This window comes from Hypomesus transpacificus, chromosome 6 (assembly GCF_021917145.1).
Source record: "Hypomesus transpacificus isolate Combined female chromosome 6, fHypTra1, whole genome shotgun sequence".
NCBI lineage: Eukaryota > Metazoa > Chordata > Actinopteri > Osmeriformes > Osmeridae > Hypomesus > Hypomesus transpacificus.
The window spans coordinates 6,269,780-6,288,452 of NC_061065.1; the positions used below are offsets into that span (position 1 = coordinate 6,269,780).

At 42.3% G+C, this 18,673-nt stretch overlaps 1 protein-coding gene across 4 annotated transcripts in view; it reads right to left on the minus strand.

Annotated features, from left to right (window-relative positions):
- epha7 (eph receptor A7) overlaps positions 1 to 17,729 on the minus strand; it is a 55,012-nt gene extending 37,283 nt beyond the window's left edge. For all 4 annotated transcript variants that reach the window (XM_047021378.1, XM_047021376.1, XM_047021377.1 and 1 more), the window contains exons 1-3: positions 17,561 to 17,729; positions 15,916 to 15,980; positions 14,724 to 15,393 (exon numbers count right to left, since the gene is read on the minus strand). In XM_047021378.1, the coding sequence (XP_046877334.1) occupies positions 14,724 to 15,393; positions 15,916 to 15,980; positions 17,561 to 17,654 (829 nt within the window). In that variant the 5' untranslated portion in view covers positions 17,655 to 17,729. The remainder of the gene's footprint in view (positions 1 to 14,723; positions 15,394 to 15,915; positions 15,981 to 17,560) is intronic.
- Positions 17,730 to 18,673: the final 944 nt, after the last annotated feature.

Consider the following 18,673-nt stretch of genomic DNA (forward strand, 5'->3'; position numbering starts at 1 on the left):
GAGAGAGAGAGTTAGAGAGAGAGAGTTAGAGAGAGAGAGAGAGTTAGAGAGAGAGAGTTAGAGAGAGAGAGAGTTAGAGAGAGAGAGAGTTAGAGGGAGAGAGAGTGAGAGAGAGAGAGAGAGAGAGAGAGTGAGAGAGAGAGAGAGAGAGAGAGAGAGAGAGAGAGAGAGAGAGAGAGAAAGAGAACAAGAGGTTATGGTTCACACTTGAATTCTCATTATAAAAGAGGGCATGATAAAACAGACCATTACACTTGTGTGAGGACGATGTGAAACAGCCCACCCCTCAGGCTTCATCACCAGGCTTCACTGAGACGCTTAAGATACATCACTAATGTGGTGCCAAAGCATTCACAGAGGTAAAAACATATTAACTAGGGAGTTCTGAAAACTGTTGAGTCCCACGATTGGTAGATGAGTGATTTCATTTTTAAATAAAAAGTGTCTTCAGGGAAATTTCCTAAAAAAGGTGCACTGTGCCAAGTGTTAAGATAACGAAAAGATTACAGACAAGGTTAGAGAAAACTAAATGAAAATGTTCACCTTCTATTTGTAGAAACTAAATGTCATATGTTATATGAACGCATATCTTTGCACATATTCAAGGGGAAAAGAGGGTAGGCTTATTTTATTAAGTGCATCAATGACAATTTGGTGTATTAAATGTGTTCACATCAGGAACTACAATAATGTAGGATTACTTTATCAAACAAAACTCCATGTTAAAAAATTAAGAAAATGCACAAGCTTCCGTCCAGCAATAATCAAGACAATGTTAATCTGAGAGAAATTCCATTGTAACAAATAGGCCAATTCATAGGAGGGGCTTTGTGAATCACATGCATTATCCAAATTCACTTTTCAGCATTAGTGAATAGGGAAATGTCTATTTTGGGTTAGGCTTTTTTTCATCGCAACACTTCAAGTCAGATAATCCACAGGACCCTGGTGTTTGTGGAAATCCAAGTTTAGCTGATAGAAAAACTGCAATCTAGGCCACATGATTCCTTATCCAATCTGCGTGGAATCTATACTTCTGTGAAAAGGTCTGCATAAAAGCTATCAAATTATTTAAAAAAAATGCATTTTCATTGGCCATTGCGGAAATGGGCAAGGATTTTCATACAAAAGTCTCTCTACCTGATCTGAGTAACACAATATTTTTAAGGGGTTAAAAATATTTGGTTATACTTCTGTGACAGGTCTTGAAATGGAGAAAAAAGGTTTCCTCATTTTAACACCTTCCTCGGTGAGATGAGGAGGTTGTGGGGAGAGGGTATCCCCATTTCAGCAACATGAAAGCCTTGTCACTCTCTATTTATCTCACTGCTCCAGTCTGGTGAAACAAGACCTTTTTTACTGAGAATGAAAATACATGATTTTATCTCTAATATTTCTTTACTTTTAGAGCCAGTAATTGAAAACAGGATTTTACACCAGTGAGAGGTACTCTGTTATGGCTAGGGGTCGTGTTATGTTGCCTTGCAAAACAAAACAACATGCCCCTGGCAAACTCACTAATCATATCTAGGCCATTCTAATTGCATTGATCCCCTCGTAACATTAGACTTTCGGTTGACTGTACGCACACTGTAACCCAAGTACATCTTCAGCTCTGATATCATTATGTAAATGATTCCAGAGATGGCAAAAGTACACACATCCTTCAGTCAAGTATAAGTACAGATACTCATTAAAAAAAAGTACTGAATACACTTTTTTACTCAAGTCAAAGTAAATAAGTGTGGGCTTTGATAAATACTTAAGTAAAAGGTAGCCATTACTACTACCTGTTGGACCCACATCCTGCCTAACAAAACTTTTTGTTCACACACACGCACACACACACCCAGTGAAAGGAGAAGAGAGGAGAACTGAGGAGAACCTCCCCCCCCTCCCACAACCACCCGAAACAATGTCGTCGTTTAAGACGACGAAAAGTCAAGCAATGACAAGAAATGATATTGATCATGCCGTCAAATAAAGAGCAGAAATGTAGGTAACGAGCCTGGCTTTAACATTTTAAAAAGTAGGAAGATATTTGTGTAAAAAATTTAATGAGTGAAAGTAAGAATTGAATAGTGAAGTAAAGTACTGATACCAGAAAAATCGACTTAAGTACAGTAACAAAGTATTTGTTCTTCGTTATTTACTATCTTTGAATAATTCCCACCAGAGGTCTGCATTGCTGATCTAGAGAGACCCTCTGCTGCAAGTTAAAGATTGGCCAGGCAGGCACGCCGTCTGATAGGTTTGTTCGTCCCTCCATGCATGGCTGTTTGAACATTCTGATAAGCCAGCATGTCTGTTTGCCTTTGGGTTTGGAGAAGCGCATCCGCTGGGTGGCCAACATGTGGAAGGGAGAAGCCCAGCTGGGCCCAGGGTTCGCTCCCACTGCACCAGCCTCTCTGCCAGCTCACAGGCTCACCAGAACCACAGCGCTAGCAGCCCCGACTTAGCCTCAGCACAGGCACTGAAAACGGGAGGGTTTTCAAATGGCCAAAGCTACTCTTAGTGATAGCGTCAATGCAAACATTGTTTGTTTCCGCCGCAGTTAAGTTGTTTTTTTGTTTGTTCGTTTTTTTGTGACTGCTCTGTGTTTATCAATGTGTCTGACCAACTTTGGCATCCAGAATCGTTTACAGAACCAACAAGGCGGCAAATTAGGCCCTGGAATCGAACAGCTGTATGAAATGGCTAGCTAACCATTTCTGAATCTCCACCCTCCTCCCCCGTCTCCGCCACTCGCTCAGCACTGACTGACGTGCACAAACACAGACATCCAAGAACCGCATTCCTGAACAGCACAGAAGCTGTCGGTCATTTCCCCGTTGCACGACAAACTGAAAACAGTCATACATACACTGCTACTCTGACACATTATGACGCAAAGCTGCGTGACAGTGAACGATATGTTTTTTTTTCTCTTTTCTCCCTGAAGCAACACCTTGCTCATGAGAAAAATTCCGATGTACAATTATACTGGGTTGAATCCCAGCTTGATGTGAGAGCCAACAAGCCGTGCCTCTTGCAGAGTACTTGACTGACTGTTCCACTGACACCATGACACTGCATGCATCTTTCTGTCCACAGGCTGCCCCGCAATGTCGAGTGACTAACTTCAAATTAAACTCTAAAGAGGGAGTACCAGTAAATGCCTGTTTTTGTGATAGCAGCAACCAGATAAAGGAAACGTAATGGGCTGTGGTTGTTGAAACAGGCGTGTTAAAACAGAATGGCAGACAACAGCATCCTCATTTACCCAACTGCGAAAACGATCGTGTCCTTAGGGAGCGCGGCTGAGGTTAGGCAGCGAAGACTGAGGAAACACAAGGCTGGCATTCCACAGAGCTCCTTAGAAGGCAACACAGCCAGCATCTGTAATTTCCCTTCCAGTGGTCAAGCGCTCTCATTTAGCCATGGGGGAAAAAAAACAGGCGGCAGTCAGCATTTATATATTGTGTCGATGCAAGAGAAGGAAAGCCCCAAGGACCTGAGAGGACCAGTAGAGGACTTTTAGCCAGACGTCCCTGACAAACAAATGGTTCAATCCACGTTGGGATCCAAACAGGATGAAACAATGAGGCATGCGTTATCTTGTAGACATGCATGAAAAAAAAGAAAATGAATTCTCCCCTATTTTTTCCCCACATATATTGGTTTACTTATTTTTCCTCATAGCCCAGCTTCTTAACATTCTCGAATTGCATCCAACTGCCTTTGCTTTGTGGCAATTGAATGAAAATCTAGATGCGGGACAGCGAGAGGGGAGGAAAAAAAGGTAAAGGATGGATGAGGTTCTCAACCCAGGGTGACATTTTGTGACAGCCTGACACATCGCTTCCTGTGGCCATTCCATGATCATTATTTCCAGTGTCCTGGTGTGACGCCGTGGCACTTTCCCCTCAGTTAATCTTCCTTCTTGATTGACAGATCACATTTCATAGAGAGCCTTGGAGCTAGCGTTACCCTTAGCTGCTGGCCCAGCTAAGTGTTGTTAGCGAGCTAGCACGACAACACTGCCCCGTACGTAGCCTCTGAAACAGGAAAACAAGTCTTCTCCTTGTTAACCCCTCACATCTAATCAGGCTGCTTATCTTTATCAACTATTGATGACAGAGAGCGCTGCAGGGCTGGAGCAGGCAAGGGGTAATATTGAGTTTCTCCAGCATCTGTCTCTGTGTACCATGGTCTGGGTTCAGAGAGATGGAGGGGTCAGGGGCTTGGACCGTAGTGGGAGAGAGGAGGCCAGCGCTGTGTTTAAGTTCTCTAACCCCAGAGTGAGATGGACTACTGCAGGCCAGGCTGTCTCTATGGGCCCCCCGTGATGTGTGTCCCCCCCCCCATCCAGCCTGATTATGTGTTAAATCCGCTTGTGTGTGGGGATGGATGTGGAAAGAATGTGGCTGGTCTGAGACCCAGGGAGCACGCGGGGAGATAGCACCCCATTAGAGTGATAAAGGAGGCAGAGCAGGGGGCCAGGCGACAGACCCAACACACAAGCCTCGCCACTGATGAATGCCAGGTGGAGCAGGTCAAACGCGATAAAGGAAACTGTTTATTTTCTTATTTCGAAACGCCACTGCTTTTCCTTACACAGTCGCCGTCGCCGTCGCCGTCGCCCTGGCTGCCACTGCACCAACGATAGGGAAATGTTTCTGTAAATATCAAGTATAAACACAGACCTGCAAAGATTGGAAGCTTGCAGTGGGTGGTTTGCATTAGAACATTTCCTGTCAGTGTTTTTTCCCTCTTTCCTTGTTCTGACCTCAAATGCTTAGTTGTCTGGTTCTAAACCATAAATAAATCCACCTCTCATTCACCCTGAAACTTGCTGTTTAATCAATTCCATTACACTGCTGTTCAATGTTAATTTCTTCATAAACATTCTATGCAAGTTATTTAGAAACGCCCTCTCTCTCTCAGTATTCATAGAGCCGTGAAATCCTATTTAAAATGTCTGCATTTGGTCCATATTTGGGTTTTCTACTCTGGGCATTCAATAATAACTATGACAATATGTTACGACTGGAGAAAGACGTCAATGGTTTTCATGAAGCGCATTAGTTAGTATTGCCTAAAGGGTGCATGTGTTTTTATGATTAGATGTGACTTGTGTTCTTGCTAAACAGTGGACCTAGAGTATATGGACATCTATCAAGCTGTGTTTTGTGACATTTTCTGTACACTGAACAATGACAGCATTTCTTATACACCCAGGGCCGTACGCAGGCCCCAAAAAATACTGAGGTCATGAGTCAGAACTTCTAGGCGGGTTCGGGGGCATGCTCCCCCGGATTTTTTTTAAATTACATTATTTAAATATGGCCATTTTCTCTTATTGAGTATTAAGGAGCAAAAACATCATCATTATGACATTTGAATATGGGGCGGTGTGGAGCTTTTGAAAGTTTGAGGTAAACATGGGGCATTCTGAGGCTTTTTGAAGGACCTTTATGGGACTCATGAAGTAAGGGCAAGTTACCACAATTTTTTTTAAATTATTATTATATGGCAACGACGGTACGAGCGTTTTGATTGGATAACGGGTAGTCACCCCAGCGTGTTGCCCTCCTCGCCGGTCAATACGGATCCGTATTGCCCTCTGACGTCAGCTTCAAAATGAGCGATATCGACGAGTCAGCTGCTGAGTTTTACTATCCAGATGATGCTGAAAAGCTTTGTCATCGAAAGTGAGGATGAAGACCAGACTCTTTGAATCACTTGTGTCGTTATTTTGTGATGAAATTAAAGCCATTTTAGCAGAACCATGTTGTCCGCTTTCTATCAAAAGTAATGAGTTGCTTGGCAACACATGAAACACACCGTGAGAAGACTTAAGAGCTAGCTACAATTAGCCTAAAGGTACCATTTATTTTCGTTTACAAAATGAAAAGAATCTAAAATTGCCATATAATAAACTACTTACTAACCTCGACCGTTCGGTCATGCCGGGAAATATCAAACTGAGGCTGGAACGTATCGACCGAGCGATAGCGAGTCAGTTTGATATTTCCCAATTGCCACTGAATTTCATTTTCAATCAATCACATCAATGACATATCATATCAATCGCAAAATGAATGTTGATTCAACCGGTGGAAATTGATTGACAACCGGTACAGTACAGTACTGACGGAGTTAACCAAACTTTGATTTGATGTTTCCTTATCTGAGTAGTACGCTGCTGCAATACAATATTTCCACATGAAAATGAATCTTTCTTCTCACAGTCATCTGCCACTTAAACTTCTCTTAACCTACATGTTTAGTTTGCTGCGCTCCTCTTCCAGTGACTGTAACTAACATAGGCTATTCACTAACAGTAGCGGTATGTCTATGGCGGAAACATCAGCGTCCGACTTGTGTTTGGTGGTTACCATAACGACAGTACGTTTTGTTGATGACGCGCAGCACATATGTCCAAACTCTTGAGCTACTCGGCTCTTCAAGTATAAAATCACGTTACGGTTTGTGGGAGACCAAGATCATCGTCCTGCAGTCAGTTTCACGTGTACTTTATTTTGAGTTTATATACCACGATTTAAGCAAAAAAAAAAAACAGAAATACGAAAAAAAATACCGAGGACACGACCTCGGTGTCCTCAATGGTAGTTACGGCCCTGTATACACCCTTAAGCCCTGTGGTATTTTCTTTACCCACTTTGCTCCAGTGGATAGACACAGAGAGCAACAGGTGTTTCTGTCCCCCTCGCCGGAAAAAAGTGAGGTCGCTCACATACATTTTTTCAAATCTCCTTTTCTACACGTAAAGACAGAGGGACTGAGCTCGACAGCTGGGTTTTTGCCCTCAGACATGTTAATCTTCCACCTTACAGAGAAGAGGCGCCTTCACAGCTCCTAGTAACAGTGGCAGAATACACAAAGGAGAGGAGAGAACTGAGGCCCTGCTGGAAACCTCTTCGCAGGGGATGGAGATCGAGTTTCAACATCCAACCCTTCCAAACAAGCGGATTTTAAACACCTACACATCCCGTGGGCTTTGGATGGAAGGGATCCTGCAGAGAGCCCTACGGCAGGAGGGTGGGGGGGGGGAGGTTAAAGTGTCTTAGCTCGACAGATTAAATGGTTAAAAACCCAGAGCTATCATATTGTCTGAAATTGTCCCGCAGCCCACAACACATAACGGAAGGGCTCTGTCTGGCTAGGGCTCCACTCCCAACATACAGACAACTGTTTCATTCATCTGGGGTACCTGTGCTTAGGGGGAGATAAGTAGCTTTCCATGAGCAACAAAGAGAAGATTAGCATTCCCTTACACAATGTTGGAGGGCAGAAAGCTTTGCCCTCTAAGCAACAAAAACCCCAAGGAAGTGTCTGAAGCGGATGTACAGAGTAAAGATCAAAGGCAGCACTTGATTAACTTACGTGAAAGTTTATTAAGTTATGCTTTAACTAACCTGAAATCGTATCTGGGACTTGGCATTGCATAAAACTAGGTATTTTTGGGCTTTGATAGCAAATTAATTTACAGATCATTAAGACGTAAAGTTAAATATGTATTTCTCCAGTTTCATAATGAAGTCAAACTGATTCAACTAACATTCAGCAAAAGCACAGGGCACAATATTATCCCTGCAATTATGGCTGAAAACATAATTCTTTGACGATCCCATTTTTGTTGGCTCAAGTTATTCATCCCTACTGCCAAGGAAATATCTTAACCCTCTCTCCTTGTTATTCAAATGTCAAATCTGATGCCAAGAGATCAGCGTTGGTCTGGAAAAGAACAGATTCAAGACATACTACAGCAGGGGTGCCCAAACTACGGCCCGTGGGCCGATTATAGCCCGCCCTCACATTTGGACCGGCCCTCTGAACAATGCCAGAGACATACTTTTAAAAATTTAATTTTAAATAGGCCTATATGTTTTAATCATATCATATCTGTATTTAATAATGAAGTTTGGCTTTCAAACAAAAATGTCCCCTTAGTTATTACCTATACAAATTTCCCTTAGTTATTAACTATAATTATAGTAAACAAAGTATTTGTTGGATTCATCCACCAATAGAATGGTACATTCAACATAACGTTCCATCGTGATCGAGCATCGAGCCAGCAAGAAAATTCAAAGAGACAACAAAATGGCCAGACCGACCCCACCCCACATTAAAGAAAGGAAAAATGATCCGGCCCTCGCAGAAAAAAGTTTGGGGACCCCTGTACTACACAGTTTTTTTCCAGGGGATACTCGGGATACTTGGGATATGTAAATTAATCTGCTAATCAACATATCCGGGAGTTTCTGAAACCCGCTCAAGCGTTTAAAGATAATGAGGAGGAAGAGAAGCTAACATCAGTCATAACTTGTTCCAAAACTTTACTCAGGACATCTGTTACTGCAGCACTACACCCTGTGCTGCGTCTGCCGCTGACAGAACAGCAAATAAAGGAACAATAACCCCAGCACCTGTTTCCTCCCTCCGCTATCTAACTGATTTACTGCAGGGATTTACAGATGGAAAATGAAGGGCATTTTCTGATTAAATCCCTGATATTACAGCTTTTATTACTCCCCTTCTGTTACAGCAGAAACTGAACCTCATGTCCACACGGAACTGTGAAGTCGCTTTCCTCAGAGGTCTTCTTCCAATTCTTCTAGTGGTGTGGAGCTTTTCGAATGAATCCTCAGTGACATGGAAAATGGCCTTGCCTAATCGCCTTTTGTTTAGTTCATTTAACTCAGATGGCGGAGGGGGAGAGAGCGCGAAGGGGCCTGCTCCGAGGCAAGCGTAAACGGAGGATGTGGTCAACTCTGTGAGGACTGAAAGACATCAGAGTGGAGGAGATGAGGCTCTGCTGTTCGGCAGATAAAAGCAGAAGGTCCAAAAGGTCTTTCCAACCCCAACAGCCCCCCTGCAGCCACAGCGAATCAGCACTGAAAATGTCCTCAGTCAGCAACTGAGCATAATCTCCAGATTTTGCAGATGCCTAACCCCCATCACCCACCCCCTTCAATCCCCATGCTCCCATTACAATGACAGACAGAGTGAACACGGAGACAATGTCAAACCAGCCGCTGGCTCGTCCCTTATGTCCTTTAACCCCCATGGCCTCCAGCGACATAAAAAGGCGTGCGCTTGCCTTCAGATTCCCGGGCCTGTTCACCCAGATCTAGGCAGCGCCCCCCACACCGGGGGTGGAAACCAATCGATCCACGACCTCAATCTCCCTGCTACTGTTAGTTATTCCTTTCACACTGATGAAAAATGCTGATGGCACAAGTAATAACCCAGATTATTTGTATAACTCAATCTTGCCATCTGAATAGGTGTTAGGCATTGCTTTGTTATTAAGAACAGATTAAAAAAAAATTGATTAAAATGCTGCTGTATACTGAATATATTCTGAAAATAAGCCTTATGTTGGGTGACTTAGCTCAGAAACCTACTGTGCATTACTTGCTGCTTGTATAACATCCATCTGTGCAGTGCTTTGGTGTGCCGTGCATGTAAGAAGAGTTTCTTCTGCTTCTCATTAGTAGACTTGGAGCTATAATAAAAAGGTACTTATCCTTTATGTTGGATCCAATGTGTTTTGCCCTTTTAAATATACACCACCACTTCCGAATGAGAAATACGAAAATACAAATAAAAAGGTTTCCTTGGAGACAAAAAGTCTCCTTGAACCCACTGGTGCCAGACGGACATTCTGTGGGATCCTGGTGTCGTGTCAACATATCAGATTCAAAACAAATGCCTCGTTCACCAAAGGTTTCAACGTGAACCCTATTTCCGTTGCCTTCTGGTTTGGTAAATATAAGTTTCAAAGTCATATTATATAAAAAATTAAATAAAGAACTGAGCATTTGCATTGATTCATATGCTTAAACCCAAATACAACATATGCACGACAGAAAAGAAAAGAACAGATAAACCTGTTATGATTAATGTTTGCTCTCACGGTCTCCTTTTCATTTCAATAGTTATTATCTAGTGATGAAGTGGATTAAATGAGGTGATAAAACACACCAACGCTACAGCAAGTCTGCCTAAAGAAGACAGCACATTACTAGTGGCTGGTCATTGGTAATAGGTTTTCCTTTCACCTCGCTTGATAAGCTGCTGGAACTAACTCATGTATATATGAATATAAAGCAGTAACGGCTGTGAAGACGCCAAACTTGTCCAGAAGACACTGTTAGAGGGAACTATTTAGCCACTTGCTGAATCAAATGGAGCAAAACTGCCAATATTATCTGTGTATTAGGTGTTGTTTTACGATGCTACTTCAAAAGGGATAGGAACTGAGACACATTAATCATCAGTAACTGTTTCAGAATTGGTCTGTCAGGCCGAATTAGAGGCTCGGTTACATTTCATGAATGGACAGAATGCAAGAAAATATTCTTTATTTTCACACAAACAAAGGCATTCAGTCGGGCTATGGCAAAGACGTTGTTGACCCCAAAAATAAGAGACCTTTTCGGTCAGCTGGCATTATTTCCAAGGTGACCAAAGGTCTCCTATTGGCCATGCATGAGGTCAGTGAATATTAACTTCATTTACACATGGCTGCAAACAAGGCCATGCTCACAATTGAGGCTGGTCTCTTGTGTTCACAAACAGGAGCAGATCGAATGACAGGACACTGACAGGACACTGCCAGGACGGAAGATTGATGATCTCAGCAGTTGACCCTGATCTCCAGGAGTGACCCCTCCAACCCCCTTCTCTCCCCATAACAATGCCCCCCTCCCCTACAAAGGCAACGTCCCTCATCTCCACTTGCACTAACAGGTCCAGACGTTTCCATCGATCCCAGTTCCATACCTCGAGCAGTCACACACTCACTCTCTATAGCTATCTAAACTGTGGCACAGATGTCTGTTTTGTAATTGCCGGGGCCGCTGACTGGCTTGGACGGATGTGATCAGACAGGCGGACACCGCGTCACAAGGCAATGTCTCGGGCGTTTAGTGTTGCCGTGGCCCTGTGGTGAGGATGTGGGTGAAAGTGATATGTGACCAGGCCTAAGGTCTTAGCACCTTGAGAGGCTGCGGGGAGAGCCCTGTTGTCAGGGAGGCAGCTCCTCTGGGAGCTATACACACCGGTGGCTCTGTGCTTCAATCTTCCTTAAAGAGGAAAATCAATAACTTATTACATAACCTCACACTCTCTACCCTCCTCCCCCCCCCCCGTCACACCCAGAGCCAGGAGAGGGGGAGCTTGATATGTGCTTAGGAGTGCTCTGTAGCATGAACACTCACAATTTCTTCCCAGCGACTTTGTTCTTGGTGTGGAAAACAGCTATATTCCATTCCATTCTAACACCGTAACTACACATGTGTATTTCTGCCACTGGTTGAAGCTGAAATCGAAGTTGAGCTGACAGCATGATAGTGCTAACTCTCAAAGGCAAAGTTTAAGTGTCAAGTAAACATGACAGGTCCCCAAACCACCACTATTCTACACTTGATCAATATGTTGTTCAAGGCCACAAGCTCTCTCTCTAGCTCTCTCTCTGGTTATATATATTTCTATATATTTACAAATATATATATATAACCAATCAATTATCAAACTTGTGAAAGCTGTCAACCCATGTTGGTTTAGATACCGTAGTCACAATGCAACATCTGTGTCTGTTTCTGTGCTACCTGCTAGGTCAAAGAACATGGAAGGAAAAGCCTCAGGCTGTAGAAGAATGCTGCTATTCAGGAAACCAGTCCAGACAGTGACAAGACTACCTACCATCCATCACAAAATCATTTCAATCTTGAGTGATTTAAGTCCAGTCAGGTCCACCTGGGGATACCATTTGCATAATTAAGCCAAAGAGCAGTTGTAAAGGACATCCATTCGGTGAATTAAAATCCACACCTTATCAATCAGATGAGCGTCAGGATGCATGAGGACCCCCTGACTCCTGGCTTCATTTGAGATGCTAAGTGAGGCCTTGCCTGGGCCTGCAGCAGGGCTAGCTGCCTGGTGCCTGGGCCTGCAGCAGGGCTAGCTGCCTGGTGCCTCCAAACACCTCGCCTGTGGTCAACCCCAACAGCTCAAGCCACCCCCCAGGGCAGTCACCATCAATCAGCCTCAGACTAACTTCTGTCTAAGTCCCTGACACTCAAGATGGATGATGGCAGTGCCTACAGCATTCTGTAACAATTCATTAATTATCTTGTTAGCATGTACAGATAGCAGTAGGATAATGCATGTTTTATCTGTTTGCAGCGAGATACAGGCCTCCCACACTTGAGAGAAGTTAAAGAGGTCAGCAGTTAATCTTCTCTCGTGTGGTGGTTACTTAAAACTGCAATTATGTGATGGGTTCAGATTGGACAACATGCATTCCTTGGATTGAGCTGGACAAAGACACCAATGTCAGTCCACAAGGACCCTCTTTCTCTAATCGCCTCAGTGGCTCTATTTCAATGAGTGGCCACTGCTGAACAGGACCAGCAAATGAATGGACACTATTTTAACACCCAACAGTTCTATGCAAATAAACCCTGTGCAAGCTGCAAAACACTTCAAATGGCCTTTTTCAACACCCATTACATTGGTTCTCCTAACAAGTCTGAGGGGGGTAAAAGACAGGCATTTAGTTCTGCAAGTTCTCTAAACAAAGAGTTAGAGAGAGACAGAGACAGGGCGAGAGAGAAGTGAGAGACAAGCAGTCCCTCTCCACTGACGGTGACGAATGAGTGGATCACAACACGTTTTGGGAGAGGCCTTCGCATACACAGAGGGGGCTTCTCAAATGACATGACTGACAGCCCAACTCACTTGTTCCTCCTGCTCAATATTTCAGTGGCGGCCATTTTACAATCGCAGCATGGGATACTGCAGATATTAAAATTGGGCCAGTTGAGGGAATGTGTTTCTTTTATCTTTACAGAGAGAAGTAGCATCGCAGGGGAAGGGCCACTAGAGAGCTCTGATGGAGGACAGTGTGAAAACTAAAACAGCTGTACTTTTACAAGGCCGGAGCAAGCTAGACCATGGTCAAAATGGCAAGGTGATATGTCTTTTATAGGACATTGTTCTAGGTCTCCTTGTATTGGTGTTCAACTGATAGGAGCTGCTGGACTTTCTCTTTGATTTGCTCTGGGGAAACTACTGAATGGGCAATTTAATGTCATTGGGATCTCTGGGAGAAAGTGCTGAGGCGGCAGTACAATTCTCATCTTATTTAGATGAACTACCCCTTAATACAATGGTTGCTCACGTCCCCACGGAAATAAAACTCATATAGGTGTTGAAACGGTAATCCACATACACACTCTGCGTTCCCCCAACAACACATCTTTAAAAGGAATTATAAACACACAGTTGATGCATCACATCTAAACTACCCTTCCAGCGGATGATTTATTTCTGAGAGAAACCACAGCTCGGGTGGGTAAAAAAAAGAAACTTTGTGAAACACCTTTTAAACTGAGGACAATGTTTCTAATTTTACTTTGAAAAAGCTCTAGCCTAATAATACACAGCGAGATCGGTGATATAAATCAAGAAATGTCCCCAATTGCTTTCCACCTGCACTGCTTACAATATATACACTGTATGTTTAGTGCAGACTTTTTAAATTAGCACTAACGTTTTGCCACATTTGGGTCAAAACTTAGTCAGATTGAATTCTTCTTGTACAAATAAAGCTATACTTTTTCCAAATAGACATCTCAGCTCTGGTAGAGGACTGTGTTACATAAAAGCTATCCTTGCACTGACATATATTCGTCCTTAGACACATTCCCTTCAATTACTGCTGGTGGCTACCCCCTGTAAGCTGCTTAAATGGAGGTTGCCCATTTTGAAAGAAGAAAAAAAACTTGGCTGACAAGACAGCCTACTTAAACTCTGCGACCTAAGTGGTTCTTTTAATCCACGGTGATTTTTATCTCGCAAGTCAGTTGGCCATAGAAAATAATACTTTGGTGCAATTTGTGTGACAAAGTATTTTAATGCTAATTGCCAATGCAACGTTCATAGGACACAACCACAACAAAACGCATGTCCACAGAGACCGTAATTGCGTTTCCTGTTAGGGTTTTTCATAAATATCCTGTGGTCTAAATGACACAGTATGGCGGCTATTTGTTTTCCCTCTCTGTCAGGGTGGTTTCGAAGGGGCAAAAGGATACTGAAAGATTGCTTGGACTTCCTCCAGACCTGTGTATTCAGCAAGTGATTGACTTGGCCTGCTGCCAGTTAGACAAGGAAGGGCCTCAGCAGAAGAGGACCCAGCTAAACTGAAGTGCAAGTTATCATTTAATCCTTGTGTCAACAGAACTACAGCTATAAATTAAGAGCCTGGTAATCAAACAATTAGCATTAATTCCAATTATTACACTGAGGATTTCCTACCCCAATACGTTATCCATCATTAGAGCTGTCAAATCAGCTAGTTTAATTATATTTGCCACCATAACTGGCCAACGTGGACAATAGTCATTTGCCTGCTTTGCCGTTTAATTAAAACTTCAAAAGCTCAATAGATTATTTCTTGTTTTGAGGTTACCTGATCTTCTGCAGATCTATAAAGCACAACAGCATACTTTAGTGAAAGGTTATTAATGATAACTAAGAACAAAGATTTCCAGTTGCACACGAGCATGTACCCCCGATGAGCTACAAGTAATTAAAACTGCTCATCATTGTATTTGCTTGTATATTAGAAGTTGGAATACAGCATGGAATTACTGAACTACGCACATCAAATTAAAAAAGAGATAAAAACAGTAGTTACTTACGTTCACATGCATCGCCCTTCTGATGAAATCCTGCTTTGCATATACATTTCCCAATGGGCACCAGCCATTCTCCCTCAGCACTGCAGTGCATCTTGGGAGAATTGTCGGCCTCCTCCTCGGCATCACTTACACACGTGCCCTCGACCTCGACCAGGGAGGAGAACTCGGACCCAGTCACAGTGTCTGGGAACGTGGCCAGGTTCTCGATGATGGACCAGCACTTCTTGTAATAAACTTTGACAGAGACCAGAGCGATGCACGCCCCGACGTCCTGGAAGGCCAGGTAGAACCCTCGTCTGGACAGGGGACCAATTATGCGCACTTCAGTATTCAGCTTCATCTTCCTTTCCCCCAGGTCCCCTTGAGTGAAGCTTTCATCTGCAGCAATTGTGTCAATTTTCACGTATTGGCTCTCTCGTATATTCCTGCCAACTTCCGAATCGGTTTCCTGGTAGTACAAGTTGAACGTTTCCTTGCAAGTCCCAACCACTCCAGGTAGGCTGTTACAATCCCTCAAGGTGAACTTCAGTTCCACAAAAATCCTTTGGGCATCGCCCTTCTCAATCCAGTTAGTCCGAAGCCAGTTATTCTGATTTGGCTCCATGACCTGACACACTTGGTATGTGCGTATTGGAGTGTAGTTCTCATCCAACCCGCTGATTTCCTCCCACTGAAAGAAAAAATAACAGTTTTTATAAATACTTATTAAATACACGGCCATCCACAGAACATTGAGCATTTGCACGTGAAAACTGTTTCATCATTTAGTCATAAAAAGTCAAAGACACAATTTAAATATCCTCTTATACGCTTAATTTCTTGGGTGGTAAGACTATCAAAATGATTTGATAGGAAACTGACTGGGTTATATGTCAAAATTATCTAAATACATTGAATAGATTTGTATGCTACCTACCTTTTATGCTATATATTTAAGTAATTTACATAAATAAACATTTCGCACAAATGACCCTGCCTGAACTATGTCATTCCAATTTTGTGAAAAACTTGCCTTCGGGATAGGCCTTACCATTGAGAGCATGAGCTAATCATGAATCATATGGACCATGTCGAAATGTTCAGTTCAAATAATCACGTTTGGACTAGTCAGCATATCGATGAGAGGCATCATTGGGAAAACTACCAGTATTGATGATTGGGGTTTGTAAGTTCAAAGCCCTGCAGCACTTACCCCACTTGGAGGATACGAAATCCACTCCAGTTCTGTCTGCTGCGCCTTGGAATCCAACAGAATCACTATAAGAACAACAGAAGCAGGTGATTAAATATAAGTAATATTATAAAGCTCCAAGTAGACTATTATTGAAGCACACACATCTACAGCCTCAGGGATCCCGCACTTGACCCATTTCTTGCAACAATTGAAACCAAATTGTATATTTCACATTTACACTGCTTGAAGTAAAAAACGCTTGAAAACGTTATTTTTTTTACAGATAAAAACGATGATAAAAGATTTAAGGCCAACTTTTTGTATTGGTACATCTGTGTACAACAGGAACCAAAAAGTACACAATTTCAAATCCAATTTGTAATTTTGATAGACTATGGACTACGCGGTCTAGGATGTTAGTACATGTCAAGAGAGAACACCTGCCTCCGCGGAAATCTAGGACATTAAAAAGAAACATTTACTGAAACTGTCTTTTCAATAAAAGCAAGAGGTATGAATACAATTGAACGTAAACAGTTACAAAAGTGGCATCCATATTTGTTAGAGAGGACACCAATTTCCTTTCTGCCACAAGAAACACAAAGTAGGCTAGCTTCCATGTAGGGTACTCGGGAGTAACGTCGGGGCGGCTCGGACAGGGCGCACTGCCTACGTTCTCTCACAGAGCATATCCACGAAGAGTGTATTTTTGATAACAATCGGACATGTGGATTGTGTAAGATATATTCTTTAACCACTCACAAAACCTGTTTTAAAATTGTAGACAGACAAATAGAAGAGTCGAAGTCTACTACTAGGCTATCCATGTGTATCCATAGCTTTTACATTTCCAAATTAATATTAATATTTAGTTCAGTTCCGTTTCTGTTCTTTTTTAAACCTTTTTACATTTTGTTTATTATAATATAACAGCAATTTCGGCAAGACAGCGGTAACCTTAGCCAAGTAATCATCCTCTTCAATTTAAAAAGTAGCCTACAATTTAAATAGTGCGTTCTGGAATTGCAGTAATCCTGCCTATGATCTTCTTAAATAGTAAAGAAAGGCCTGGTTGTTTTTGTAGTAGGAAACTGTGCTTGACTAGCTATATTGATTTTACCACTAAAGTTTATTTTAAGTCATAGCCTAAACCCAGTTGGGACACGTTCTACACTCAGGCTTGTACATTGAAGTCTAAATATGAAGTGGTGGACTAACTGAGTCCCAACGGGCATCATTTCCTGTATAAAAGCCAATATTATATAGTTATAGTATGAACGTGTGCTTGGTCATAACACGTTTACTATTTAATCGAAGGTGTATGTTTGCATTCAGAAACCCCTAATTTTATGGTTTGTTGCCATGCGTAAAACACTGCTACAACGGACCGCTTGTCAACGATCTGAAAGCATTGCGCACGGGGAAAACGGTAATTTACTGATCAAATGCCTTGTAGAAACGCTCACCGAGCTTGTCATTCTCTCCATGTGATGTATTATTTTTTGTACAATGCCAATTCATATTTTTTATACGTAGGCAACGATACTGTATCATCCGTTTGCTACTTATCGGCATTGGATATCACTTCGCAAAGCGACTGGTTCAGTTCTGGAGACATGCGGGGTGACAAGATGTTAGTAGAGAAAGAAACTTTATTGCTTACCTTCTTTCGCATTCTGTGCTTTTCCAGTGTCCATGTAACAAAATAAATGAAGGCAAAATGTAATCCACAAACACGGAATCGACGTGGAAGCCATGGTATAATTAGAAGTAACCTAGAGAGTATTCGCTTTTCCACCGTGGCGTGTGCTTCCCATTTGCGACGCTCTAACCAGCTCTATGTACAATGAACCACCGTCCCCTACTCAAATAGCATCGGCAGCTGGTGGGCGGAGATTGTCAGACAAATGATGTCACTCAGCTTGACTGGCAGAAGAGATAGCAAATCACAACACAGACATCATTTTGGGGGTAACCTCATAAACCAATGAACGTGCCGCACAGGACTGGTCCTTCAGACACGAAACGAAAACCTTATCAAGATGAAATTAACAATATATTAATATTAATCCACCTTTCTTTTAATTAAATCACTCAGATCAATGAAATCTGTTCTTTTTTAAAAGCAAAACCTTGTTTTGGGAACAGACTCAATTCTGTACACATTTACAAATACATATTTAGACTCTAAAAAACAATGCAGCAATTGTAAAAAAAAAAAGAAGCGTTTTCAATGTACAGAATACAAATGTATCCTTAAATGTTGACTCTGATTTGGTCACGTGATAGGCTGACTGTTTCATGTTTTGTCAAGTCCCATGACCACCATGAAGTGGCAGACCACAAAAGTACTTGCCAGGTATCAATTGCATTGAATATGCATGAGACTGAAGATCTATATTCCTCAAAATGAATGTAAAACGGCAAAACTCTAGACACAACATAACTGCAATAGCAACGGTGTAAGTTGGGCCGTGTGGTTTGCGTTTTGTCTGTTAGCATTTTGTCTGTCCACAGACCCAAGTATTGTGTTTTGATGACAGTGAGTGTTTGTCTTAAGAAGGTGACCTTCAGAAAGGGGAGCCCCACTGAGACAGGGTATAGGAAGAGATGAGTTGACTCGATTAAGTTGTTTTGCTGCATGAGAGACTTTTACCATAAATATTGAACTGCTGGGGTTTTAAGTAACGCTACGGAATTAAGATAAACACAAAACACAATTAAAAAGTGTAGAGTTCATTTTCAGTCACTCAGATGACTAGGTAAATCACTCATA